Source organism: Vidua chalybeata, chromosome 3, assembly GCF_026979565.1.
Source record: "Vidua chalybeata isolate OUT-0048 chromosome 3, bVidCha1 merged haplotype, whole genome shotgun sequence".
NCBI classification, from domain to species: Eukaryota; Metazoa; Chordata; class Aves; order Passeriformes; family Viduidae; genus Vidua; species Vidua chalybeata.
The window spans coordinates 70,481,140-70,500,392 of record NC_071532.1 but is presented as its reverse complement, the minus strand read 5'-3'; the positions used below and the strand labels follow the sequence as shown (position 1 = coordinate 70,500,392).

Here is a 19,253-nt window from a genome sequence, read left to right as displayed (position 1 = left end):
TGTCCCGCTGACTCTCATGAACATAATCATTGGGTGGGATGGGGTCGCTAGTTTTGTGCACAGACTTCAGAGTTCTTGTTGGATGCAGTTTTGAGTGTTGTGCTTCTGTAAGAAAAATAAACGATTACATAAGGAAAGTTTATTTACAGTAACCCTATGTCACATACCTGTCGCAAATTGTGGAAGCCCACGGGTTTGTATGAGCGCTGCGGGACCACCACCCCGGCAGACGCGCCGGTGGGCGCACACACCTCAATCACTGACTGAAATTTAAACTCGTGGAGTTATTTCCGTGCCGCTGTCACACTACCGCCACGCACCTCCTCCGATCGCGACGCCTCAGCAGTGCCGTCTGCCCAGCCCCCTGCTCGCCCGTCCGGCCCCCTTGCTCGCCCGTCCATGCCCCTGCCCGGGCGCCCGCCGTGCCCGCCCGGGGCGGCGCATGCGCGGGCCGGGGCGCGGAGCTCCCCGCGGAGCGGCGCTGCGCCCCCGAGGGAGGGGCGCGCGTCCCGGGGACACTCGTGAGCCCGCACCGCGGGACGCGCTCCCTGCAGCGGTGACGGCCTGGGACGGGCGATGGCAGGCGCCGGGTGTTGTGCTGGGGCGGGAGGAGCGGTCCGTGTCACCGCCGGGATGCCGCAGGGCAGAGCGCCTGGGCGCTTGCCCGTCGGGGGAGGATGACACACGCGTAAGCCGCGCTGTCCCGCCTGAGGAGACGGGCTGGAGCGAAAGCGCCCGAGGCGCGGACCCGCCCGCTCATCGTCCTGCGCCTGCCGAGCGGGAGGGGAAGAGGTGACACCGGGCCGTGCAGCCGGTCCCACCTCCGGGGCCGGTGTTCCCTGCGGGGCGTTAGCCCTGTCAGACGGTCTCCTGCGACGACTTCCAGAGCCTCCCTAAATCCCCCGGGGAAGCGGCCGCTATCAGTTGCAAATGCGCACCTGAGAGACTGTTAATGTGCATGAGACCACATCCTGCACCCGAGCTTTCCGAGTGAGCGCCTCCCGCGTTCTCCTGCCCGCGGATTCCGCGCGGGATCACAGTAAAATTGACAGTACTTTTCGGAGTCCCCCGCAAACCGCCGGCACGCCCAGCAGAGATGTACGGACGGCAGGGCGGGCCCGCGTCGCACCCACGGCCGCCGCTTCTGGTTCCAACAGAACGTGTTCGTAAAGCTCACGCTTGAAACCGCGGTCCGACCCCCAGTTCGAGCAGCGGCGCTTGCGAACCTCGGCGAGGGCTGCCACGTCCCCATGAGGGAGCAGGGGCGGGCTCCGGGCATCCCAGAGCGCCCGCCTTGGGTGTGATGGCTGAGGAGCGCCCGAGAAGCTGAAAAACCGAGCTGCTGCGGCGGGCGGGAGGGAAGGGAGAGAGGCGCTTTCGGCGCCCTGAAACTGCATTTGCCGAAAAGAGCCACGGTTCGGGACGGGCGCGGTGCGAAGGCGCCTCCATAAAGCCTGTAACTTCATACCCGCAGTCGTACGTCGGGCAAATCCCGTCCGTGCTCGGGCCGAGCCGTGGCAGCGCGGAGTTGGGCCGGCGCTGTGTTTTGTTTAAAAAATAAAAAACAATTACAAATTGCATATTTTCTACTAATAATGCTTGCAATTTAAAGCGAGGGTAATAAGCCCGACCAGGGGAGCTGGCGGTGTCCTGAGCGCGTCCGACCCTGCTCTCCCCGAAGGCGCGGGAAGGCACGCCGCCACGTCCCCGCTGGGAAGGAGCCGCATTTTCTAGGAAGTGTTAAACAAAAGCCTAAAACCCGGTTTTAGGGCAGGGTTGCGGGGACAGACCCGCCGCCTCCCGAGCCCTGATGGAGCGCGGCCGCTGGGCCCCCGAGCCCCCCGCGCCGGGCGGGCGCCCGACTCTGGCCCTGCCCGGCGGAGGAGCAGCGGTGGGAAGCGGCCTCCCGTCGTCAGGAGCGGCACGGCCGCGCCGGGAGCGGGGCCCGCCGGGCCCGTGGCCACCCCCGGCCTCGACCCGGGCGCTGCGCGGCGGCGAAAAGGGAAAGCGGCTTTGGCGCCCAAAATGTAGGTGAGAGGGTTTTGGCGGGAACAGCCCCGCACCGGCACAGCCTCCCGGCCGTAGGAGCGGCGGGAAAGGCCCCCCTCCGGCCGCACATCTAGGAAGAGCCGGTGTCGGTAGAGACCGTGTAGAAAAAACACGACGGGCATCTTAGGCGGTCCAACATCGGCGGGGCGGCGCCGAGCAGCCCAGGCCGGGCAGCGGAGGAGAGGGGGCAGGGGCGCCGCGGCGCCGTCCCTGCCCCTCCTGCCTGCCCGTCGGCGAGGAGCGCTGGCTGTGCTTTGAAATAGGAAGTGGTAGCAGCACCCCGAGCTCTGCTTTCAAGTGTAAAACACGCGTTTTGTTTCAAATGCACAAATGCACGCGGCTCCGTCGTTTGTTTGGATTTTTGTGGGTTTTTTTTTTTTTTCCTGTTTTCTCTAGGTTTGGGGCTTTTCTTTTTTTTTTTTTTTTTTTTTTTTTTTTTTTTTTTTTTTTATTTTTTTTTTTTTTGAGAAGGCTAGTAGTGTTTGTGGGGGGGGGGGGTAGGTTGTGCGGTTTTTGCCTTGTTTTGGTTTTGTTCAAGGGAATGGAAGAAACCGAAGTTAGGACTTTAAAAGCTTTAGGAAGGTGACAAATAGGAAATCCAACACCACTGGTTTTGGTTACATAGTTTCAAGCGAGCTCTTGCTGTGCATGTAGAAAGACAATGATTCCAGCTTCCTATAATTGTCTTTACCAAAATTAGCATCTGTTTACCGAAATGTAAGGATAGAAATAGACTTTTTAAAAATGTAAACTATTACCAATTAAACTATTTTTTTTCCACGAACTGTCTTGTTCCGTAGGGTTTTCTTACCTCTTCTCCCCTCCTTTCAGAATGAATTTTGGAGGGGTGTTGGTTGGGGTTCCTTTTTATAATTTTTAATTTTTTTTCTTTTACCCGGAGAGTTCCCAGCTGGCAACAGCTCTCTACCTTCCACAAAACTTGAAAGGCTGATGTCCCTTGCAGGAAATTAATGAGTCGATAACATCTGACACCAGTGACCAGTCCAGTGACCCCAACCTTAATTCCACTAATACTGGAGGCCTGAAAATCTCAGTAAAGACACATTGCAAATCCCACCTCCCTCCATTTTACAAAATCTGCACTTATTTTGCAACCTAAGAAAAACTTTGCAACCGATATATTTACATTCATTTATTTACGTGGTTTTGTAGTAGTTTATTTATTCACCGAAGAACATATAGTGAATTTTCTTTTCACTGAAATTTGCTAACAAGACATTTTGTCCATTTAATGAACTCAATCAACTCGTTTGTGTCTGTTTAGCCAATATTCTAGCCTCTAAGGAATTGTTTTTTTATACCGAATATCGGTAATATAAATCAATCTTTTAAAATAAAGACTTTAAAAACGTTATTAAAGGAGTATTTTCTGTCTTTTCGAGGCGAGGGGCATAGGGACGTTGAACTTTATAAATTTGCCATTCTGCCACAAGATATGTAGTCTTGGGCAGTTCAAGTAAAAGGTGTCAGAATTGTTTTCTTCCGGTAGCCTTAATTTCTTGTTCATAACTGAGATTTCACGTGTATTAAAATCGCGTACATTTATTATATATTAGATATCGTCCGGGTCATAAGATCCAAGCATATAAAATTACTGGAGATTTAATATTGCAAAATAATCGCTATTGTAAGGGGGGAAAGGAGGTTTTGAGCCAAAAGCAGTGATATGTTGCACGAATGCGTAAGGCAGGTCAGTGTAGGAAGTCGACCTGCCTGTTGAAATAACCTATAGGAAATTTACGGTTGAAGACTGCAAAGGAATTTCAGGATTTAAAGCTTCTGCTCCACTTGTCAGGGTGCTTGTATTTGTACACTCTTGCCCACCCTCGCCTCTTTCTTGCAAACGATCACACGGAGTCTCCACCTTGGTGTTTCACACAGAAATGAGGCGCTAGCAGGGGAATTGACACTTTCCTGAAAGGCAACAAAAGGAGTAAACAGGCCCATGGGGGCAAAGGCGTTCCCCTTAATTGGGCAGACTGATCGACGCCACTTCCCAAACAACAGCAAGTGCTTTGCAAATGCATAAGCCCCTTGCATTCAGGTTCTGCGCGGATCAGTTTGTTGCCTTGGCTTTTGTTTGTGTGTCCTTGGGATAAGAGAGGATGCTGGGGGAGGGGGGGAGGTTAAAAAGAAAGTCGGAGTCCAGGTTTTTACAAGGTATGAGCAACGTTTAAAGCGCACACACATATATATATGCATGTATATATATGTATAAATACCCCATGGAAAGACAGGTTAATGCGAGTAGGTGGTGATGAGGACAGAATACTTTCATCTGTAACTTTACACTAAAGGAGGTGGGCAGGTGGAAAAATAAAACTAATTCTCCCCTATTTGTTTTTCACGTTCATAAAATATTATTTTAAAAGCGTTTGGCCGTGCGTACAGCCGCAGGAAGGGCTGGAGGGCAGGGCCATAGCTGTGTACCTGTGAGCGCGGAAGGGGAGTGCCTTTGCAAAGGGGCTGTTGCCAAGCCCGTTACACATCACACTTTTTTTCTCCGAATTGGATCCCCCCTCCCGCTGGCACTGAAGACTTAAAACAGCAGTTCCCGGTCACCGTTATTTCTCCCCTCTTTGTCCTCTTCCCCCGAGGCTTTTTTTTTTTTTTTTTTTCCGCCCTCTTCTCCAGTAAATCCCTCTCTCTGTCAGTCCTCTCCCAACTGCTGATTGAGGTTCACTCCAATTCTCGGCTTGAAAACTGGGCTCTTATTTAGGAAGTCATTAATCACATCCCCTCCCCCGGAAAGAGATGGCGGAGAAACCTGTGAAGTACAATTCCTCGCCCCATCCCCCCTCCAGAAATGTTGTGAAACGCTAGATCTCCGCACATTCTGGGGCATATTAAGGTGATACCGCGTTTCCGGCGCGCTTCTAATTTGAATGCGAAATTAGTAACGATCCAGTTGCGCATCTGCCCGCGTTGTGCGCAGAGGGTGGCACAGATGCTTGCCGGCGCTCGCCGTGCGCGTCTGCACACACGTGTGTCCCCCGTCCATGTGTGCACACACGTGTGTCCCCTGTCCGGGAGCATCTCGCCTTCGTGTGCGTACGCGGAGCCTGCCTGCGGTGGGCACAAATACCCCCATAATCTCCTCCGCACGACCGTCCCTGCGTGCAGCTGTTGCTCAGCGGGCTGTATCTAGAAACACACGGATCTTCCTACGGATTTCTGCATGCACGGGAGGGCAGAACCCCCAGAATAATACGTCATCTCGATTTCCCGTAAAGAAGCGTGCAGATTAGCTGTCCGAAAAGGAAGGGAAAAAAAAAAAAAGAAAACGCCGCGTTGGAAATTTCTTGTTCATTCATAAATTATTTTGGTGTGTCAGGCTACTTGAAATGGCGATTGGCTGCTCCTGCCTGCTGCCAACCCCTTAAGGATCCGATGCGAAATTAGTAGCAAGAAAGCATGTAATTGACCGAGTCACGTGTGCGCAGGGGGCCAGAAACGGAGCGAGAGAGACGGGGAAAAATCAAAAGAGGGAAAGCACATTAGACCATGCGAGCTAAATTTGCGATCGTTCAAAATCAGGATGTTAGATTAATGCAGAAGACCACTTCGATCCACAGGGAAAGTTTTCATCTCACGAGTTTGGAGCAGAGGGCCCGTGGGGCAACATGGCCGAAGGTTAATTTTCTTTTTCTATTGTTTTACTATGATTTTCGTTCGCTCGCTCGCTCGCTCGCTCGCTCGCTCTCTCTCTCCCCCTCTCCCCCCCTCCCCCCACCCCTTTTTAACCCAACTATGCATTACCCTTTTTTAGCAGCTCGCGCAAGGGGGCTTTCTCCAAACCCATTGTTACCCAGCTCAGAAACTGTTCCGTACCGCCCACACCGATTCACAACTTGAAAAGCTTTCAGGGGGCTATTGTTTGAATTGTTCCTGTTTGATTAAGCACAGTTGCAGTGGTGGGATGAGAAAACGGCCGTACACCTGTCCCAACTTTAATCGAAAGTTTATTCCAAGGAGGGATGGATACACGTTGGAAAATAGTGGTTTCGGCGCTGCATGTGCAATAACCAGTTGTGCAATCTACCCAATTTTGCTTATTCTCTCTCCTCCACCCCTCCTCGGCCGGCCTCCCCCCTCGCCCCCCCCCCCCCCCCGCCCCGGTCCTGCGCTTTGCGAGGAGAGACTAATTGGGCTGAGAATTTCTGTTGAGAAATGGGATCGGTCTTAAACCAGCAATATTCAAGTAAAGTATCGCGTTCCGTGCTGTAATGTGGCTGAAAGATGGAGTTAAATGGAAAAATACACGTATGTACAGAAACGTGGGCTGCCCTGGGCTCAGAGAGAGGGAGAGCCTCCGTGTGCAGTGTTTCCTCTCTGTAACCTCCGGTGATTTAATTTTTTTACGTATTTTGGGGAGAAAGTTGTTTATTTTAGGATTTAGGAGAAATACGCACTTTTCACCGTTTGCTTTTTGATTTTGTTTTCTTCGCACCCCCCCTTTTTTTTTTTTTTTTTTTTTACCCCGTTCCATTTGTAGTAACTATTTTATACAGCGGCAAAAGGATGTTACCAGAATTTAACTCTTTGTTTTGCATCTTGTCCCTCTCTTCCTTCTTTTTCTCCCCCCTTCCCCCCCCCCCCCCCCCCCACACCCCCCGCCTTTCCCTCTACCTCAGCAGGGGCGAGTAAAGGTGGAGACGAACCCGGGAAGTTGCCGGAGCAGGAAGAAGAAGAGGAATCCCAGGTTTTGCACGGAACCGGCCATTGCAAATGGTTCAATGTGAGAATGGGATTCGGGTTCATCTCCATGAGCAACCGAGAGGGAAGCCCCTTGGAGTCTCCAGTTGATGTCTTTGTACACCAAGTAAGACCGTTTTTGTCTTCCATCTCAGCCTGCCACATTTGGTTGAGCTCACTGGGACTCCGGTTTTATGTGAAGAGAAGTAACCTATTTTTTCTAGGTATTTAAGTACATCTGTAGTTAAAGAGTTGCCTTAGGTAGTGGTTTTGTTGGTAGTGTACAATTTGAGTAAATAAGGTCGTTAGATTGTGCTTAGTCTCTGTGGCTGGTGATTTGTGCAAGGGTATAATGTTTCTTTGTATCTTCCTCCTTGGGTAGAAAAGTCTCCTGTGGTTTTTATTTATTTTCAATGTCACACTTTTTAACAAGGTTTATCATTTGTCACCAGACTGATCAGGAGCAGATATGCCTTTCCTTGGAAACTGTTTAAAATTAAGCTGGAAAAAGGATAAATAAATGTCGGGTTTCATTCAGATAACATTTGAGTACAGTTTTAAACGGTTTACTTGTAAACCTCGAATTACTTTTTAAAAGCTCATCTGAGATTAGTTAGTGAAATTAAGACATAATTATGGTGTTATTTTGCAGTAATTCAGACCTGAGAGTGTCCCTGTGGTGATACTCTGAAGCGTGTATGTAGTTTGGTTGGTTGATTTTTAATTATTCCTTTCTAGGGAGAGAAAAAAAAGTAATCATTAAGTATTCAGACCAAAAGCAGTGTCTCTGTAAAGCTGTTGGGGAGACAAGGGGTGTATGGTCCATGGTTTCAATTTTAAGCAGCATGGTTGGTTATGTGTTTTGAACGTGGAAACTAGCATGAATGCCTTCATGTTGAACGAGTTACAGATGCAAAATAGGTACAAAATAATAAGGGAACTTTTTTTGAGACCTGTACTGTGGTTTGTGAAGAAGACCTTCCGTGGTCCTTCTGTAAGTCTCCAGTTGCAACAATGCTATTCTGAATTTCACCCATCTCCTCTGTGATCAGAGAAGAGAGGTATCAGGTAAAGAGACCATTTTGGGGTGGGCTAGGGCCATGTTAGGGAGGCAAAAGGCATCTTTTTACGTGGCTGTCCGTTTTCTATGACGTTTGCAATGACGGTGAAGGGGGTGTTCCATGACTCCCTTTTAATGTTGCATTTGGTTGCCCAGCTTTATTCTGCAGTAACTTAATTAGGCTTTTTTAAAGCATACACCTTTGATTAGTTAGTAAAAAGGTGGCTGAAACTTCTGAAGAAACTGCTGCTGTGGCCTGTTGCCTTGCAGTGCAGGGTGGGCTGGATTTCTGGTCTTGCTGCCTTACATGTACCCTTGCACCTAAGGGCCTGCACTTCAATACAGCTTCTTGCATTCGAAATTATGTACAAAGCATAGAATCCAGTAGTGAACTCAAGAAATTCCTACACTTCCTGCTTTGCACTGGCATATAAGCTGCCCCCTCTTTGCTACTGCTTTTTCTCTTTAGAACTGAATGAATGAAACACTTATCAAAGAAGGAGCAGTCTTCCTCCTTTTCCCCTTTTCTTCCCTTCTTTGTATCTTAAGTCACGAAGTTGTCCTTTATAGTTTTATAAATTTCCTTTAAAGATAAAACCCCCTATTTCTTAATGTAATTTTGTGTTAATGTATGTAATTTTTTGCTTCTTGAATAGTAGAAGACAAATATTTAAAACATAGCAGTGCTGTTAATAAAAAACACACTTGGAAACAAAGATATTCTTAGAGCTGTAGAAATAGAGAAGTATTGAACTGCAAGATAACCTGATACATTTAAGTAATACTAGACAAGGTTTTCAGTTTCATAATGGAAAGTAGTCATAGAAAATAATAAAGTAGCAGTAAATTTGGAAGTCTCTATTGAGTTGTGTTCCCTAAAGGAGGGGAAGAGAAGGAAATGTTAGACAAGTTTGTTTATTACAGTTTAATAATCTACAACTTATCCATATCCTTGGGTTTCTAAGACAATCACAGTGTAAAATGCAGTGAAAAATACCATGTTAACTGTGTGCCTCAGTCATTTTGAGTTTGCTTACAGATACATCTTACTGAGTGTAGTTATTATTAGTATTCTCCAATGAATTGCTCTTGCAGCAAAGAAAGTATGTTTCTCATCATTTTCATTCTGATGAAATCTAAGGTGTGTATATATATATAAAAATCACTGTGACGTGAATCTTCCTTCCATCAGTTTCTGTGTGATGCAACAGGGAGAAATACTATCTGTTGTGTTTCATAGTACATTTTAGATAATTGATATTGCTACATAGAATGCTTTGTTAGCTAACTAGCTGAGCAGTTCTAGCAGTAGCAGCCAGAGCATAAAAATGTCTTTTAATCTGTAATGTTGTTTAACGCTGCTGCTTGTACAACAGTCTGTTGCCTAAACAGTGATTGGACCCTCTTCCTATTAGTTTCATTAATTTGAAAAAAATGGTCATGTAGAGGGTCCTTTTCAAGGCAAAGATGTTAGTTTATTAATCGGTTGAAACAAAATACTACTGTTCAAAACTGCTTTGAAAACACTTCATCATTTAAGTGTGTGCAGGTAGTGTTGCATGTATTCATTTGCTCATTCTGCAGTGTTTGTAGCTACTAGTATAATTTCATAAAATTAGACAGTCTGACCAGGAGAGAGAAGCTCCTAGTTTACTTAGTCAAAGTCCTGTCAAAGCTAGCTTGAACCCCACAACAGCATTTTTACTTTCTTATCTTACTCTTTTTTTGGTGAGGTTATGCCCAGTTTATGAGATCTTGCTATGAGCAAAAACTTACTGTATGTCAAGTCAAAATTCCTGTAATAGTTTAAGCTCATTATACCTAGACTTTTGAGCTTGCAATAAATAATTTTGCTTTCTTCTTGGAGTTCCCCCTTAGCTATGTGTGGATTATAGTCACATTTTTCTAAAGTCAATGCTTTGCTAATTGTATATATTGATATATTTTTAGAGGACCATGCTTTTGTTTGGACTTCTCTTCCCCTTCACCCAATGAAAGTTCTATTCACGAAACAGCTGCAGTATTGAGTTTTTAACCCTGTCTTTTAAGTCCCCCCTTTGGTGTTAATCATTTCGATTGATCTCCTCTGAACTACCTTCAGACTGTTGTTACCCTTCTGGTAATGAAGTACCTAGAGCTGGATGCAGTATTTAAGGTAGAAACACATCAGCCATTATATATGTGCATCTGTGTGTCTACAATGTAATTTGGTACACTTAAGCACATCCACTGTCTTTTCCTTTTTAGCTCTATTCTGATACAGCTTATATCTTTAAGTCTTGTGTTTGAGTCATTCAGGGTCATGTAAAAATTATGAGTCCTAAAAACGATTTGATTTTTTGAACAGAAGCCATGCTCAGTGCAGCAATGTGCCAAGTCAACTCTGTTTCTTCTGAAAAAAATGGAAGAGTAGCAACGATAGTCCTTTGTAACATTTTTAAATCCAAGGACTGTGCACCTTACTGAATTTGGCTCAATATTGTCATATGTTCTCTTTATAAGTTACCATGGAATGAATAATACAGCTTGCTTCTCTTTTGTGATGTGGATTCTGGACCTAGTTATGTGTGAGTGGCTCTTATTAAATTTTAGAAGAAGATCCATTTGTCAAAGGGTAAAGCAGAGGTGAGTGAGGGACTTTTGTGGTGCACATGAATAAAGGTCTTCGGTGCAAAGAACTCAGAAGAGCTGAAGTTCTCATAGAATCAGAAAAGGATGACATTTGTTAATTTTTTTTTGCACATCCAAAATTAGACAACTTAAATATATACAACTTCTTTTGGATGTTGGCAGCAAGGCAAAAATGCTGTATATTCTTTTTCACACACACTCGTACAGACTAAGTTAGAAACAAGTCTTTTTTCCTTTGATTAGCGTGAAGCGCAGGTGTTAAAGATGATCGTGGACTGTAGGGTGCTGAATGTAAGCAGATGCAATTAAGTGCATGTTTGTGAGTATCGAGGGTTAAAAATTTATGTCTGTTTCTCAAAAATGTGTTTTTTCAGGATGGAATGGATTTTTCAGTTTAGATGAAGTTTGTTGGGACCTGGCTTTTCAGTCCAAAATTCTTACCACAATAAGGGTTTGATACAATATTTCTGAACTGGGACCTTAAACACAATCATTCTTTGGGATCCTTTTTTATGAGATGGGGAAAGGAAGGAAGGGAGGAGCAGCATATAGGAGCTGGTGTATTTTGTCTTCTCATTAAAAGGAACATAGTTGGCTTGAAATTTTTCACTTTCATCTGAACTTTCTTACTGTTACTACAAAATTTTATTAAAATGGAAAACAGCATTTTTTCTTGCATTGAGTCCTTCTGCACTGCACTATCATTTGTGTATTATAAAAATTGCTCTTACTCTTTCAAGTTCCTATAACAAGAAGGAGGAAAAACTACTGAGACTATTTTGACTGTAAACAGAAGAATAAATGGAAAATGAGACATACAAGCAGCATCTGAACAGTTTTTTCCACGTAATGTGACGAACTATCCTCTTCAATAATGAATCAGATGCCTGTTCTTTCAATTCCTTGTTTTTAGGCACAAAGTACCTTTTCTATGACAGAGTAGGGCATGATGTTATACACTCAATGCTGACTTTCTTATATTGTGAGCACACGTGATCCTGTGCTTTTTCACGCATGCATTCATTCTTTCATCTAGCATACCTTTTTTACTTTTGTTTTATTGGGAGCCTTTAAAAACTACTTAATTGCTCAGGATAACTGGAAGTCCTGGGCAAGCAAGTGGGATGAGTATTTCATTGCTCCTTATGTCTAATATGACATAGGTATGCCTGTTTGGAGTATAGAAGTCCCCACGCAGAGTATGCTGTTACAGACTTGTCGTCTTCTGCTGGGGACGGGGCAAGCCCAGTCCTAATCAAAACAAAAGTGGCTAGCAGGATTTAGGGAGGGAGGCTGAGGAAGGAAGGAACGGGGAGTGAACTGCTCTGTAGTGAGCACGTGTGGGGAAGATCCGGCAGGGATCAGCCGCGGGTGTCAAAGTCTGCTCAGCAGCCTCAGCGCGTTTAGCATCCAAACGGGATCGAGCCACCCGAGACCCAGAGCCAAGCTCTGGCACTCACCAGCTGTGCTGCAGCATGCAGAGAAATGATGGTGATTGTGGTGCGAAGAAATGAAACCACTGATTGTGGTGCAGAGTGCTACAGGGTTGGGATTTTAATTTTTTTTTTTATTTTGAAGCATTTGTTTTGGCTACTAATTAGTGTATAAGTTAGCATAGTGTATGGACACATAGATGGCAAAATACTTCACTGACAGCTTCATGGTTTAAGATGGTTGTCTGAAGAAACTTGTAATCTGGTTATTTGAGTTATGGAGCTGCCATCTTCTTAACCTTCCATTTTCATCTTTTTACATCTAACCCCAACACTGTAGTAAATTGTTATTAGTAAACCTCCATAATGTTTAAGTGAATGGCAACACCATTCACCAACTAAGTGGTGTTGAATCAGATCAGACTTGGCTGAAGATATTTAAACTTTGTATGTTGGCAAGTAGAAATCACAAGTGGCCCAAAGGCAGAGGGTTGCAGTGGGACAACTTTGTTTTAAGAGGTATTTCCCTCTTTGGCAGAGCAGTAAGCACACCCTTTCCAGAGCATGCTATCCTCCTTTTCTCCAAGACTGAGGAAGTTGTGCACAGGGGTTGGGATACTGGGAGGAAGAGGATATTTTGTCTGGGGCACAAACGTAAGATATCAAAGCAGATATATGAACCAAAGCTAAAAGGAAATGAATTGTCAAATTGGGAAAAATGTTGTTATTGTTGCTTGTTCTGGTTTGCAGCTACATAACCGAGGTAGTAGGTACATTTAGAACCATCGAGTTTTGTTTCACAAAGTATACTCCCATGTAAATATTGTTTGATTCATCCTTCTTAAGTAACCCATTGCAGTAAAGGCCTGCCATATTTCCCCATTAATTATCAACAGAAGCAAAATTAGGCCCACCAGTTTCTACCAAGTTGTATAAAATTGACTGTAAAAGTGTCCTTTAAGAATGATCCTAGGAACTAGAAACTAGAGGCTAAAGACCATTTATGATGTTTTTTAAAACCAACACAAATAACTTCATACTGTTTAAATTTTTAATTCCCTATATGTAGGAGTGCTTTTTTTGCCTTTTTAAAAATCAACCGAAAGTAAGCAGGACCGTTAGAGAGGTATTGTGTGATGCTTGGCTCTTTTTAAAGGACTGTTCTTCAGGGCAGTTTTGGACTGGCTTTTGCCTGATGGATATCACTGGTGAAAGCAGTGAATCCTTAAATTGCTTTTACATCAGCAGAGTATCAGTAAACACCTCTGCATGGAAGGTGGGGAAGTGCATCTAATTGCTTAAGCCTATTCAGTTGAAGAAACTGATGTCCATGCTTTTCCTCAGATTAGTCTGGCTGGTTCTGACTTCAAATGGAGGGGGGAGATGGCTAAAGGGAATGCCACATCCTCACTCCAGAGATGGCTTGGCTGCTTGTGGAGCAGCTGTGGACCTTGCTGCAAGCTTCACAGTCTGCTGTATTATGGAAAACTGGCACTGAATTTGACTTTTTCCAAACATGCAAAGCTGTAACATGCAGAAGGTTCAGCAGCTGCTCTGCAAGCAGAGGAACAAGGCTTTGCAGTAGCAGTGTGGGGTGAATAGGTGGAGGTTTAAACTCCTACAGCCACCCTTCTCGGTGGGAATCCTACAGAGATGACTTGACTTTCAAGTAAGTTTCAAGAGCTTTTGTATCACTCTTCATGTTGGACTAGGATAAGTGCTTGTGGGGCTGCATTGCAAACTCAGCTGGGGAAGTGTTCGGGTTTGTATCTGATTTTTGTATCATTTTTCATAGCAGGGAGTCCCCATGATTCCCACAAATAAGGCTGGGCAGTGTTGGCACCATGGAAGGGTGGCCAAGGGTGCAAGCAAGCAGGAGCCAGGGTGAGGTGGAGGTATTGGAGGAAAGAGCTGGAAGCTACTGTCACAGAAACGTGATGAATGAAACTGCAGTCTCCTGGTGCAAAATGGCAAGAGTTCTTGCGTTTCCACCTTCTTCTGGGGATGGAGAGACAACTGAAGTGATAATGACTTTTCAAGGAAAAGGGCACTTGAGGGTATTGGCATGAGTGCAAGCATCTGAGCTCTCTTTGCAAGTGAAATATTTCAGGAATCTTTGTGTCACACTTCAGTCTTCCAGTCTCTCTTTTTCTTGTTTGGTGATTACAGTTCAGTGGAGGCACTGAAATATATTGATTTGCATTATTTATAAATAGTGAAAGCACTATTTATAAGGCAGACAAAAAAATCAGGGAAACTTTGATACATGTAAATAATATGTGGGCTTTTTCTTCTAAAGAACAAAAACAAGCATATTTACAAGGTATATTCATTATTTATAAGGCAGACAAAAAATCAGGGAAACTTTGATACATGTAAATAATATGTGGGCTTTTTCTTCTAAAGAACAAAAAATAAGCATATTTACAGGGTATATTCATAATAATTTGGATAGATCTTTTTAGCAGATAGGTGAGGTCTTAGTGAAATTATTGATAATCTGGAAAATACAGCTCCTTAATTATTCCATATGTATGGGTTTTCAACTTTCAAAATTAAATACATTGAAGTATTTGAGATTATTTGTCTGAGAGTTTATAGAATATTCTTATTCTATTAGCAGTTCAGGAGCCAAGAAAATCACACAGGTTCTATTCCAAAAATTCTGATCTGGTGCTAGAATTGCATTTTTTGGAAGGAGGAAGGCTGAAAAGCTTGGATTAATTTTTTAGTATCATAAGTTAATATTTTCACTGGTTAAAATAGTTTAACACGTAAAATCTGAGGAAAAGCATATGTAATCAATATTTGGAGTGTATGAATTTATCTACAAAATCAAAATATTTCATGACTATAACAGATCTTGTGCACTCCCAGAAAATGCTAATGTTGTTATTACATTCATAAATGTGTAATTCTCATCAATTTAGCTGATAGTAGCTTTCCCATCAAAGATAATCTGTTCCCAGAGAGACCTTCTTTTAATTAGTCATGCTAATTTATAGGTATGCAGTGCTGAGAGAATTTATTTTTCTTGATTGTTTTTGTTATAGTGCCACATGAGGCTACTTTAACATTTGTGTTACAACTCTCTGTTTATGGTCATATAAATACATGAACTGAAATAAACCCTGGCCTGGAATTGAGAGTAAAAGTGATAGCCATTGTGTTCTTTAACAAGACCAGAATAAGCATAATTTCGCATTTTTTCAAAGTACAGGTGTCTTTAAAATCCCTTAATTGTGCACATGTGCTATAATTTAAAAAATATTTTATTTCATTTTACAACTATGTTTTGCAAGGTGGTAATCAAAATCTTGGTTAGTTTTATGAGCCATTTGTAATAATACAATCTTAGGGGAAATAAGGGGGTTTAAAAAGCCTCTGCTGACCATGTGTAATAATTTCTGAATATTCTTAGACTCATGGTACTGGAAATACTATAAATATATAAAAGTAGTGCTATTGAACACATCTAATAGACTCAAGCTGACTTCTCTAGATGATGGATTAGACCCCCAACTGCATCCTGTATTTGAAATAGATACTGTTATCTCACCCGGTTTAATTACCTGGTCTAGGACATGCAGATTATACATTCTGAGAATCAGCCATTTTTGACACTAAAGTGCAATAAGATCCAAGAATTATTCACTGACTTGTTTGCTGCCCTCTTCCCCAGATATTAAACACAATAGTACTTTCAAGTAATGGAAATTTGAGAATTGTTTCAACAGTGAACAAAACCTCTCCCTTAATACAATGAAATTATGGATGTCCCTTCCCTTCTTGTTGATTACAGACCTGGTGGGCCAAATTCTGGTCAGTATTCTCATGTGAAGTGATCTTACTGACCTGTGAAACTTAGAAGTGGATGTTAAGACTTACATGAATGTTTTTACTGAAACTATGTGGTTCACAGGCTTTTGTTCTCATAAGGCTGTAAGTGTGCATTTTGGGCATAAAAGCGATCTGAGTTGTTCCTGTACAGTGCCTAAAATGTAGGGTAGTAAACAGGATTTGGGTTACTGTTGCTTAATTAAAAGTTGACTAAAAGTGATACAACTTGTCAAGTTCATGCATACATACTGCGTCATGTATGTAATTTGTATATACTTTTCATAGCTACTTTTTTCCTACTGTGAATGTGTAATATTTAATGTCTTCTCTAAATTCACCTGGCCACTCATCTACCAGTCTGCTCTGATGCTAAGGTGTATCAGGTGGATAATGTGGGGGTTTTTTCCATCTTCCTGTTGAAAAATTGCTCAGTCCCAAATAAGTTCCTCACAGGAAGGAGAAAGTGGGAGAAGTATGTGAAATGCTCCCAGTGTGGGAAAGAACCCTCAGTGTGGGCACACGCAGGTTCTGTTGGGGGTGAATGCAATTCACCCTTGCAGTGAAAGTGTCTTTGGGGTGTTGAACAGTTACTGAGTCCTGTGCAGGGCCTTTGATTTCTGGCAGGGTTGATGGGATGCAGTAGGTATTGGGAAATTTTTTTTTAAAACCTTGTAACTTGCCATATTGCATATCTGTGTTGACGAGGGGGAAGATGGGAGTCCTACTGGCTGGATCCTTTAGGATCTATCTTCTTCCCAGGCCCTGGTGTTAGGGATGTAGAGATATTACTAAGAGATAAGGGAGAGTACTGGCTGGTGGGGAAGAGGAAGTAGCTGAACCTTTTGCTCAGACAGGAGCAGGTGGACAGTTCACGGATTTTGAGGCATAGTATATTCCTATATTTGTAAATATAGGAATATAAATATAAATAAATAATATAGGAATGTAAAAATTTGTAAATGCAGTTAGTCGAAAAGTTCCCATTTCACCATAGTCCTCAACGGGTCTCCACTGCAGCGAATACATTCTCATTTGGCTGTGCCAAATCTGCTTTGTTTGCCTGCTTTGTTGTTTGGTTTTGGAGGTTTGTGTGCCTTGTGTGTGGGTTAATTAAGGAAAGCACATTACATTTGTAATAGCTGTTTTACATGAGTCAAAATCACGTTTGTTCAATGTTTTCATGTAGCAAGTTTTGCAGAAACTGTTTATTGGGTGGGAAATGTAGGGTGTAAGTGAACCCTGTAAGGAATGTGTGGTTTCTTGTGTAGGGATCTGTGTGGCTCCAGCATGCAGGCTGATCTAAGGGCATCCTGTTTATTGTGTGTGATTCTGGTTATAGAAACTACTGCAATCTGGGGAAAAAAAGATAAAATAATTTCTACAAATGTGTTTAATTGGCTTCAGGAATTCATGATAATTGTTAAAGACAGACATTTCTTGAGGGTGATTGATCTGGATGTGAAGCAGATGCATTAATAAACCAAGAAACTCTTCATTTCTGGTACTGTAGAGAACTTTACATGTCACCATTGACTTTACAGCACTAGTCACAAAGAGAGGACTGTGGGATTGAACTGTAGAGGATAAGAGAGTCAAAGATTTTAAAGGTGCATTGTTAAGATGAAAACAATATTCAAGATTTTTAGGCAGAAATACGGTGGATAAAAGACAGATAATTTTATCTGAAGATAAAATTTTTACCTTAGACTTGCAGGAATAGGATTTTGTTAGTGTTAGTTTCTGCTTTTGCAAACACTAAATGGAGCAGTAATTACCACATCTTTCACCAAGGAGTGCTGAATTATCCTGGACTATAGTCTATTATCTACACTAAGAAAGCAGGTTATCAGATTCTCTTCTTAGCAATGCCTTCTCTTCCTCAAGAATTAAAGAAAGAAGTCTACAATATTCCAAAATACAATCTATTAGATTTGAAAATGTCTAAACTTTTATAAATTCAAGACACTGATTGGGAAGGTTCCTTTTAATTTGATCTGTGCCTACATTGTCTTCAGTAGAAATTATTAAAGACTTTAATAAAAAATAAAAATGCATATTCCATTTTATATGTATTTACATTTAGTAACTACATTTTTCAAGAATGCAGATGATTTTAAATTTGCAGTCTGCTTTGAGCAACATCTCTTTATGTTTGATAATGTAATTGGTAGATCCAGATTCCCTGAAGAATTTTCACAGTAGTCTTCATTAATTTATTTTAATTGAGCAATTACATATTTTGTTCAAATGGCAGATTCATTTGTTTTTGTAGTATAGTTTCTTTTTTACTGACAATAATGATCAGTAGTTTATTGGGAAATGATAGCCCGTTCCATTCTTGTTTGGGTTTGTTGTTAATATTCACACAGTACTTCTTTGGATGATCATTCTTTAATTGGTGACAGCTGTAAATGGACTAAGATTAGACTGCTGAAGTGGCTCCAGTTGGAGCATTTGGTGAAAGATGACTTATGTTTAGTCTTCATTATTAGATAGTATAATCAATGTTTAAGATTTTCTGTGATCCACATATTAATATCTTTTTAATGGGAATAAGTATATTTTTAAAAATTATACATAAAACACGGCTATGTTTTTATAGTTATAATTTGATTTCTTTGTATCTGAATGCCCATTACAAAGGATCTAAGCCAGCACTGACCACAACAGGTATCATGAAATGCACCTATACTATACTATATTCTCTTGAGTGAGCTAATGGCATAACATGGTTGATTTCATTGCAGTATTTCTGGTTTTAGGATGATAAATATAATCTATTTGTTAAATTCTTAAAAACTGGCAAACCTTAGCTTAGTTACTGTTTTCTCCCTCCATCTGATGTGCCTTTTGAAAGTACAGGATGTTTTATCTACATTTCAGGGACCAAATGTTACTAAGAGATGAAATGTTGAGCCAGCTGAAGTCAGTGAAATAGTTGTCAAGGCGTTTCAGTGCATATGCATAGTTTGTCTCAAGGATTTTTTATGTGATAGTTTCATCTGGGAACTTAGATACTTAAACCAGAAAAGCTTGATTAAATAAATGAAAGGGGGTTTTGTATGTATAAAGTACCATTCAGTGGACTTGTTTTTTACTATCTTTGCAGCAGCTTTGAAATGCCCCCCAAACTAATTATATAACAGTATTATTTGTATGAACTTATACACAAATGTTCATCTGAATTTCTTGCAGCACATTCAGGAGGATCTTCATTAATTTAAGTGTAGCTGTGCCACTTTGTGGACAAGTTTGAAATTCCTGGCATTTCAGGTCTGAAAGAGGACATGGCAGACAAAAAATGTGTACTGATCTACGATTTTCTCCACTTAAGTGAACATGTAGAAAATTTAATTCCAGTGATTTAACAAAGTTAATCTGAATTTGTATGTCTTATGACACATTGTTCTGGGCACAGTAACATCTCACTGCCAAATTTTTAAAGATGATGGACAAAAGAGCAAATAATTTCCTTTTATTAAGTCTGTATGGAAGTAAATTATCAAACAGTAGGGGACATGCTA

The 19,253-nt window shown here is 42.4% G+C and overlaps 1 protein-coding gene and 1 long non-coding RNA gene across 3 annotated transcripts in view; one reads left to right on the top strand and one right to left on the bottom strand.

Moving 5' to 3' along the window:
• The window catches only part of LIN28B (lin-28 homolog B), a 94,452-nt gene that overhangs the window by 10,295 nt on the left and 64,904 nt on the right, over positions 1-19,253 (top strand). The window contains exons 1-2 of one of the 2 annotated variants that reach the window (XM_053938870.1): positions 6,336-6,414; positions 6,705-6,892. In XM_053938870.1, the coding sequence (XP_053794845.1) occupies positions 6,336-6,414; positions 6,705-6,892 (267 nt within the window). Of the gene's footprint in view, positions 1-6,335; positions 6,415-6,704; positions 6,893-19,253 lie in introns of those variants that run through there. The other variant, XM_053938871.1, reaches the window with a different exon arrangement.
• LOC128785962 (uncharacterized) lies at positions 7,187-7,798 on the bottom strand. The gene is made up of 3 exons (XR_008430123.1): positions 7,719-7,798; positions 7,428-7,499; positions 7,187-7,266 (listed from the first exon to the last, which is right to left on the bottom strand). It is a non-coding gene; the product is annotated as an uncharacterized LOC128785962 (long non-coding RNA).